The sequence below is a fragment of the Thermobia domestica genome, chromosome 13 (assembly GCF_964235325.1).
Source record: "Thermobia domestica chromosome 13, izTheDome1.hap1.1, whole genome shotgun sequence".
Taxonomy (NCBI): Eukaryota; Metazoa; Arthropoda; class Insecta; order Zygentoma; family Lepismatidae; genus Thermobia; species Thermobia domestica.
In genome coordinates, this window is record NC_137466.1 from 74,526,405 (window position 1) to 74,536,221 (window position 9,817).

General features: G+C 34.9%; 1 protein-coding gene across 1 annotated transcript; it reads left to right on the forward strand.

Moving 5' to 3' along the window:
* Nucleotides 1–3,720: 3,720 nt before the first annotated feature.
* LOC145669219 (uncharacterized) lies at nt 3,721–8,004 on the forward strand. The gene is made up of 3 exons (XM_081737549.1): nt 3,721–4,144; nt 5,874–5,931; nt 7,738–8,004. Exons 1-3 carry the CDS (start codon nt 3,980–3,982, stop codon nt 7,902–7,904), a joined length of 390 nt encoding a protein of 129 aa, XP_081593675.1. The 5' UTR covers nt 3,721–3,979; the 3' UTR covers nt 7,905–8,004.
* The last annotated feature ends 1,813 nt before the right edge of the window (nt 8,005–9,817 follow it).

A 9,817-nucleotide genomic window follows, 5' to 3' on the forward strand; every position in this document is an offset into this window, starting at 1 on the left:
ATGTATAATGCTTAGGATGTGATGCTTTAGTTTTTTTTTTTTTTTTTAAATTTCAACACTTCCAATGTACCCGTAAAAATGTAATAAAGAAATAGTGGCCATGTTTTTTAAATATTCAATTAGAACTGGACAATCTACATTAAATTTGCAATCGATCAGTGAAAACGTCGTCTTTCTAGAGCCTGTAGTTTCTTTGATCTCATTGTCGAAAGGATGGGCCGCAAACATATATGCGTATTTTAAAAGAGCTCCAAAGATGGCAGCACAATTCATTTGCATTTATTTCGGAGAAAGCTTACCAAAGGCAAAGGCCTTTGAACAATAATTTAAAAGGATAAACTTTGTGAAAAATATTTCTTTAAGTAATTTATTTAAAGTACACTATTTTAAAAATATTTGTCTTTGTTATAAACGTGAAATCACAAATAACCGTAAATCAAAGGTCTGAATGCTAAAGTTATAGGTTAGAGCTCGGTCGCTCTTAATTGCCAAGATAGCAGAAACAGCTTGTCACAAGCATGATATAAGGTTGTTTTGTCAAGGATATAAGCTTGTTCCAAGCTTGTTATGACAAGTCTGTAAGCGTATATCAAAGCTGATTCAAGTGACGAAGTTGACAGGCGACAAGCATATTGTAGGCTTATACTGTAAGATTGTTTCAAGCATGTCACCTCAAGCTTATTTCAAACTGGTTACATAAAGCATGCTACAGGCTTGTGATCTCAAGTCTATTTCAAACTTGGTACATAATGCTTGCTACAGGCTTGTCACCTCGAGCTTATTTCAAGCTTTCCATTTCAAGTGTAGCACATGCTTGATATGTCTCGTTTATTGCAAGCTTCTCAGTAAAGCTTGATACAAATTTATTTCTGCACGTGAGAAAATGATTCAACTGGTTGGCGTCATGTATAATGTTTAATGTGAAGGTTAGTATAATGTTCAATGTGTAAGTTACATAAATGATGGTGTGTATTCTTTTGCCATCTGAGGGTGTTTGGATATTGCCACCACTTTATTGGCATTCTTTTAAAAATATTGCAGAAACCATAGCTTACTACTATGTTTACTATTAATAGTAAGTATGGTATGGTTTCCCCAATATATATTTAAAAGAATGCCAATAAAGTGGTGGCAATATCCAAACACCCTCAGATGGCAAAAGAATACACACCATAATTTATGTAACTTACACAATGAACATTATACTAACCTTCATATCAAACATTATACATGACGCCAACCATTTGAATCATTTTCTCACGTGCAGAAATAAATTTGTATCAAGCTTTACTGAGAAGCTTGCAATAAACAAGACATATCAGGCATGTGTTACACTTGAAATGGAAAGCTTGAAATGATAAATTGTAATAGACACTGTAAGGCAAAAGAATTAAATTGTAATAGACACTATGACCCAAATCTTACGATTTGAATTGGCCTGTGAAACATGAAGTAATAGTCAAAGAGGCCCAGATAAAATCTGTATCAGCCTGGTCATGAAACGTGCCTTTCGCGAGTAATGAAGCGTTAAATCTCTGAGACTATTCACCAATCCTACAGATGGCTCCAATTTCTAAACAATCGACAAACGTGAAGCGCTTTGAACCAAGCTTGAAATAGACTTAGTAGAAAGTTGATAAATTCAAGCTTCTTTTCAAGTTAAAAACAAGCTAAAATAAACGTTGATTGTCGCTTGTCGCATCAACTGTACATTGCTAAGCCAAAATCAAGAGAAAGCGACCCTTGATTTAAGCTTACGTGCTATCTGGGTGGTGTTGTAGCATTTTAATAGATAGATTAGCAAAGAAGAAAGAACGCTACATTTCAATTTGAGTAACTATTGGTAATTAGTTATTGGAAAATTAAGGAAATCAAACAATATTTAAAATATATGTATATCGTCTTCAGGAAGAAGAAATGGACGTCCAGCCGAAGTTACTCTATTCTGTGTGTATTTTAAAACCATAATTCGATTGTAGCGTATAGCTCTTTGCATCGCTAGATGGGCGGAGAGTGTTCGAAGAGAATAACTTTTTGTTGCATGGCGATGACCATCTCCTGTCGTCCTTATTTTCCTCAATTCCTCTTCTTCTTTATTCTGTGCATGAGTCAATATATTTGTTAGTGTTTTCTGTGTTATTGTCATGTCAATGGATTAGAATCCGTGTATTATGCGGATGGATGCAAGCGTTGTCTATAAAGTCATTACAGAAAATTTACGCAGGTACCAAACCAATGCTTTAAAACCAATGACTTATTAAAAGCAATTTTCCAGATATAAATGAAATGAAATCTTTGAGTTTTACGTCCCACGTTATGCCGGCTAGGCTAAAGGAGACGGTGATGATGAGAGATGAGTGAAATGAAGAAAGTGGGAGGAAACGGGAGAACCCCGAGGAAACCCACGCACACGGTGTTTGTCCACCACAAAGTTCACTTTGCGGGGGCTGGGATCGAACCCGGGACCCCACGCACTAGGGGTAAACGCTCTACCACTGAGCCACCGCGGGCCCCAATTTTCCAGATAGAGTTACTTCCTGAAAAATACTATATTTGAACTTATGTACAGTGTTTACATGGTCAACAAAATTCTCAAATTATTGTTATTGTTTACAATTTATTGTTAAAAAATTGAAAACAATCTACTAGTATCTATCGGTACTTCTAACATTTGTGACCCCCTCGTGGCTATGTGGTTATCATACGCGCGTGTAGAGCGAGAGACCCGACTGGAACTCATGTCGCTCGGATCCTCGTTAAGCTGACGGTTCGTGTCTCACATGGCATCGATGCTGAAAAGGGCGCTAATCTGAAATCCAACCAACCAATTTAACATTTGCCTAAAATGCATTATGCGATTACAAGCGTCCTTCATAAAATTTAGCCCTTCATTAAAAAAAAATAAGTATATATATCCGAGTAAATACGGTATTATGCTCACAAAATACCTCTTATACTAATGTATTTCGAATTACAGTAAACTCCCAACTTACGTAGTAATATGTTTCGTAAAACTTTACATAACCTTTTTTTTTACGTGACACAGTATTATTTTATAAATGAAACATCATAAATCAGTATTTACTGCAATATAAATTGTAAGAATACGAAAACTATATTACAGTTTATATATAAAGGTTCTTTTATATTATTATAAACGTGACAATATTATATGTTACGTATCATTACATACCTACTGTAGCAGATAACAAAGCCGTAAAACTATTCATACGCGCTAGTAGTTTGAATTTTCGAAACTTATTAACGAACGCACTAAACCACATATACAAATAGTAATCTGAATTACACAAAAGCGCGTATCCTACCTTTCTTATAGTTTGTTTATTTTTAAATGGTCTGTAAAATGTTCAATTGTATTTTTTCCGTGAAATAAGTCTTTAAGAATATTTAGTCGACACTGAATAAATCATCCCAAATTTTCATTAATATCGGAAGCTTTAGATGAAGTGGGTGCATGGTCTTTCTTTACTTCATCGCCGATCTCGTCTTTATCTTCATCATCAGGTACACTGTGTTTTGTGTCACTCCTCTATGGCTGTCTGCGAATAACTGAAAACCACTTCAAACTGCATTCTCGTGTTTGCAGTCTTTTTAAAATTAAAATTTTTTACATATTTCATGTTTTAACAATATGTATTATAACAATCAGTCATTCATTGTATGCAGACTATTCAACAAACCATAGAGATGTATGGTAGGTATTACCCGCAGAGATACGAAGAAATCTCACTTATCCGGAAGGTAACAGAAATTACGGCTATTATCATGAAAATAAAAGCATTGAAGTGGCAATGAACAAATGGACAGAACATATTGCGGAAAGAAATTATGATTGATGGACGAAGCCAATCCTTGTCTGCCAAGAAACAAGAAAAAGCCTAGAAAGAAACCTCCTATACACGATAGCATGACGAGATCAAAAAGCAGTGCAGTTTAGTATGAAAAAGAATTGCTATAGATGGGGTGTTGTGGAAAAAATGAAGAAACTATTTTCCAGCACTTGATTGGCTATGAATCTATAAGATTGGAAGATATTAATGAATCTATGGATTTGAAAGGCATCTATTGGTTTGATGTACTATCCATAAACAGTTTCAGAGAACAGAGTGAAATGAAGTTCAAGGTATGTCTGAAAGGTACTCTCTGTTCACGATTAGGGTTTTTTTTTTTAATCAACTACTGTAAAATACCTAAAAATATAAATACTTACCAATTTAATGAAAACATGTGGAATCTGAGTTAGGGAGGTCAGACGGCGGCTGCAGCGCCGGGATATTGGTGGTGGTGTGTTGGGGCAAACTCCATGCTATGTGAGGAGCAGTAGCACGGCAGTGTGGAGTGAACTAAGCAGACGGTGATGCCTCTCTGATTTCGAAACAGGGCAAATTGTTGGCGCTCGGTTATGTGGTGCGAGCATGACGAAAGTATCCACTGTGTTTAGTATGTCGCAAGGGACAGTTTCCAAATGAATGTTAGCCTACGACACTCACGGCAAAACGTATTTGCGAAGAGGAAAAGTGGTCGGAAGAAAAGCCTCATTAACAGGCCCCACTGAGCATTAAAATGGATTTTCACTCAGAACTGCCGTGCAACTACGTTGCAAGTGACAGTGAAACAACCATCACCTCTCACAGGCTATGTCGACTATCACAGCCCGACGAGAAATACAAGACATTGGCATACGACGTCGGGTTAGAGGGGCAAAACCGCTTATAAGGGACCATAAGGGTTTAGCACGACGCTAGCAATGGGAGAAGAACATGAAACATCGATCCCTGATTACTGGAAACGTATGATATTTTCGGACGAGTCATTGTTTGCCTCATTTTGAATCACGAGCCTTGTGTATGGATGATGGACACCCAAAGAAGGGTATGATTCTCAATGACTTAGTCCAATCATGAAACATGGCGTTAGCTCTTTTGCCCGCAATTTCTTGATTTTCAGTCGGTCATGTACTGTCAGTTACTGGTCACCTCACTATGCATGATAGTATCTCCATATTAGGGGACCATGTGCATCCAATGATCCAGGTATTATTTCCGACCAAAAGCACTATATTTTAGGTTGATAATGCACCCATTCACACAGTTGAAGCTGTTGTGACGTGACTTGATGAATATCAGGATGAAGTTGAACATATACCATGGCCTGTCCAATCCCCGGGTCTGAACATATTTGACCATCCATTTTAGAGACATGAATCCGGTGTAGATGTCTTCCTCCATCCTCTCTCACGGAACTGAATCATGTAATGCACGCGAAATGTTGTAATATTCCACTTGCTACCATTCACAGCCTCTTACCACTTCACTCCACGTCGCATCAGAGCTGTAACGAGGACAAAAGTGTAGTAAAGTAGGTAAAAAGGATTCCAGGAAAATATATATATACTGCAAGGAAGAAGAAAAAGAAATGTTGAATTTATTTTTAAAAAATGATAGTTACTTTCGTTGTTGATTGTGTGTCAAGTTGATGAAAAAGGAAAGTTAATTAGTCATTGATGTAGGGTCAGAAGAAAACCCTTGATATAGGATGATTGTGTAAAAGAGATAAAAGTTAAAAAAGAATACAATAGAAAATATAAAAATAAAAGTAATTAAGATTATACTGAATTGTTGGTGTTAATAGTTGAATTACTGGCGTTGGTAATTGGCTGGTACACAATAGGTTATGGTCATGGATATTTTAGTAAAACAAAAAAGGTAGTGCAACGCCATATTAATCTGGTAAGTTGTACTTTTTGTGTTTCCATTAAATTGATAAGGATCTGTAGATATTATTTTATTATTCTTTATTTTCAATTAAATTACACGAGTTCCAGTTAAATAGTTTAATGTTTATATTTCCAGATTTTCTCTCTCGTCGTCGTGGCCTTGATTGCTGCTGCCCAAGCCGTTGGCCTTTATGGTAAGTAAGATTATTCTCGTTTAAAAGAAAGACAATAATAATAATAATAATAATAATAATAATAATAATAATAATAATAATAATAATAATAATAATAATAATAATAATAATAATAATAGATCAAATAAGTTATTTACAGTATCTCTGAGTGTTAGTGGACATCATTTATTGTATTACCATGGGGAGGGGACTAGTGATTGAATTAGAAATATAAGTGGAGTTCTAGTAGGGAAGTATCAATCCACACGTAAACCTTAGGTTACCCAGTTTAAACATATTACGTATTATAGGCATGAAGGGACGTATTTATTGTCACTAGAGAGTATAGCGGCAGAAAAGAGAGGGAAGGGAAAAGAGGTTACAGTTGATGGACGGCATCAAAACAAAAATATCGTACATGAAGATGAAGAGGTTATCTGGAGCATGGAAGCTTCTCAGTTGTGGAAAGTGGCCTGCCCATAATTACAGAATACCTATGACGGTGATGATTATTGTTATAGATATTTATTTCTACGAATTTCTTCCCAAGTTTTTGTACTGTATTCTATAGTAAAACTCCAATTATTCGGACTAGTAATCTTTGGACGCAATCCGGATATACAGAAATCTGGATAATTGGGGCAATCACCAAATGAAGAGTGTGATGTGAAATTATAAAAAAGAAAATCTAAAACCAGTTTTGTTCAATAAAAAGTAGATGTTGAATATAAGATCACTTTTACTACAAACTTCTTACTTACTTACTTCAGCCATCCTCTTCTACCTTTCGGTGTAGAGGGGTTTCCAGAGAGCTTTCCAATCGTCTCTGTTTCGTGATGTTGTCTGCACCGCCTTCCATGGAACCTTCTTGTTCTTTGCAATTTCTCGAATATCTTCCAGCCATGTTTTCCTCGGTCTTCCGTTTATTTTCTTTGCTATCACTTTCGCCTTGTATACTCTTTTCATTCATTCTTGTTAGATGATTTGCAGATTTAGAAAAGGAACACTATGTCAAAATAAAGGCTGAACATAATTATGATTCAAGAGTTTATACATAGAGATTCGTCACGTGTAGTCTTCAAGTACTTAATCCCAATTATCGGATCTGGATACGTTGTGGTTCGTAGAACTTGCTTATTTGCAGCTCTGTATAGTAACCGTTTCGCAATTGGTTATGCAGCCTTGTATATAGTGTTTACAAGCGCGTACCCCTAAACTACATTTTAGAAATTTAAAGAAAGTGTGCAAAATTGAAAAGTGTCATAATTCGATAGGTTACATCAGGCCAAACAATGCTAGATGCTTCATCTTAAATTCTCATGTGTAGTTTTCGAGTCGTGCCAATACTAATTATAGTAATGCTAAGTAACTATATTTTTAGTAGCAGGCTGAATAAGTAGCAGTCTTCTAATGATGACACATACTTGTTTGATTAATTGGAGTTTAGCTCCCTTTTCAGCACTGCGACTATATGAGACGTGGATCTACAGTTTAAGATGGAATTCAAACCATCGTATAAGTTCAAATTTGAAGTCTCTCGCAAAGGAAATCGAACTTAAGACTCTGTGCACAATTGGGCGCGCGCTATCTTTCTACATGCGGAATTACGACATAGTGTTAATAGTAGCCACGTTCTCCTAACAATGAAACACATACTACTTTTAATTTTATTAGGTAGTTCTTCTACGCTCGAAATAATTACCCTGAGAGTCCTCATTTCCGCAATATTTTGAAAATTGTAAAGATATCGTTTGACTCCAACTGCTCATGTTCAACTTAACATTCCTTTCTGTACACACATTCATGTCTTCTCTTTTAACTAAATAGGAGGAATTACTGGTGTGAGCCAAGTTCAGCGCAGCAACGTTCATTATCCAATCATTGGTTATGGACTTGGCCGTGGTCTTGGAGGTTATGGTCTTGGAGGAGGCTATGGTCTTGGAGGAGGCTATGGTCTTGGAGGAGGCTATGGGCTTGGCGGCTTCTATGGTTAAAAATGACATTTACAGCACCGATATATCTACTTCTCACTTAAATATTACAATGTTTGCGATGATAATAAAGATATGTTTATGAACAACTTTTTTCTTCAGATAACAACTTGTTTAATTTGTTTATCCTTTGACAAAATATTTTCCATCATGGTATGCAAAACATACATACATAATACATACATACAAACAAAGCTGGCATGGAATACATACAAACAAACAGAGTTAAGAAGCTCTGATTGCTTTGGATGCTCATAATTTTTAAGTATATACACGTAAATACATATATTAAAACCATAAACGAAAATAGTTCATAGATAAAAATACATAGCCATTTCACTTTTAAATACAAATTCATATACTTAAACGAAAAAGTATGTCATATACAAATTAACACATTGACTTTTATACACACAGAGACAAAATATGTACACCAATTTATAGCCTACAAAGTATTTACTGTATACCAGTTTATAAACAAAGTCACGCATTCATTCTATCAAAATTGATAATAATTTCTTAAGACAGAGCTGGATTTACTAAAGGTATCATTGAAATCAAGATCAGTCCTTGTGATATTAAATTATCAAGAATCCTCGACATTCTAATTGAAGGAGAATATGTGTAACAATTATTAGTAGAATTTGGGATTCTAAAAAGTAAGCAAGTTCTTAAAAGTTTTCCAGCACACATTAATATCAAATAAACACAGAAAGTGAGGCCCACGACATAACCCATTATTTATTTTATACAAAATTTGAATTTACTTCTCTTCTGGGTTCTAGAGAACTAACATTAAATTCACTTAATAACATTTTATCTACCGTATATTATAAAGTTGAAAGTGATTATGTTTGTGACTCTTAATCTCTTGAACTGTCCGAACGATCTGGATCAAATTTTCAATGTAGATGAGGTTTGGGGCTGGGATGATATTTATCTATTCACTTTGACGATAGAACTTATGGGAGGAGGTAGGAGGAGAAACAAAACTTAATAACTCTTGAACCACCGGACTGATCTCGATCAAATTTTCAACCTAGATGAAGTTCGAACATGAGATGATTTTTGTCATATCACTTTGACGATGTAACTTAAAGAAGAAGAAAGACATTTACGAATGATCGGAAATGACCGATATTAGTGTCGAATTTATGGTTTTTGAGGTCGCTGAGATGAACAATGACACTTCTGATGCCATTTAAATCCAAATAAGACCCGCAAAAATTGTGGGAGGGGAGGAATATATATATATATATATATATATATATATATATATATATATATATATATATATATATATATATATATATATATAATCAAAATTACTAATATTTGTGTCGAATTTATACTTTTTGGGGTCTGAGATGAACAATGACACTTCCAATGCCATGGCTCACAACATGTGGAGGAGAGGGGATATATAAAAATAATCGAAAGTGACCAATATCAAGGAGCGCTTTAGTAATAATAAAAAGTGACTGACTAACGAAACATATTACTATTTTTTTCTTAATTTAACCCAGCGAAGCAGGTAATTGATGCTAGTAAGAAATATGTTCTTTTAAGGAGAATTTATGAAACTTTTTGAAGTTCAAGTATCTCAAAAACTTGTACTGTATATTATCAGTTAAGCGGATTTCTGATTGAACATAAGGCAACCAAATAACAGACGCATATTCTAACTGCTTCTAATTGAACCACTGAACAACGTTGTTATTGCGTCATTGAGACCTTTTGTATTTCTAAAAATAAATCTCAAATTCTTGTAGGCATCGGATACAATTTGCTCAATATGAGATTTATACGTTAACTTCTGGTCAACTATCATTCCCAGATCTTTGTCACTATTACATTACAATAAGTGGAAAACCTTATCCCTTATTGTATAATTATAGGAAAATGAACTAATTAGC

Coding starts and splice junctions, on each gene's coding strand:
- LOC145669219 (XM_081737549.1), top strand. CDS start 3,980: ATGGGGTGTTGTGGAAAAAATGAAGAAACTATTTTCCAGCACTTGATT. Junction 4,145..5,873: donor AGAGTGAAATGAAGTTCAAG/GTATGTCTGAAA, acceptor TTATATTTCCAG/ATTTTCTCTCTCGTCGTCGT. Junction 5,932..7,737: donor CCAAGCCGTTGGCCTTTATG/GTAAGTAAGATT, acceptor TTAACTAAATAG/GAGGAATTACTGGTGTGAGC.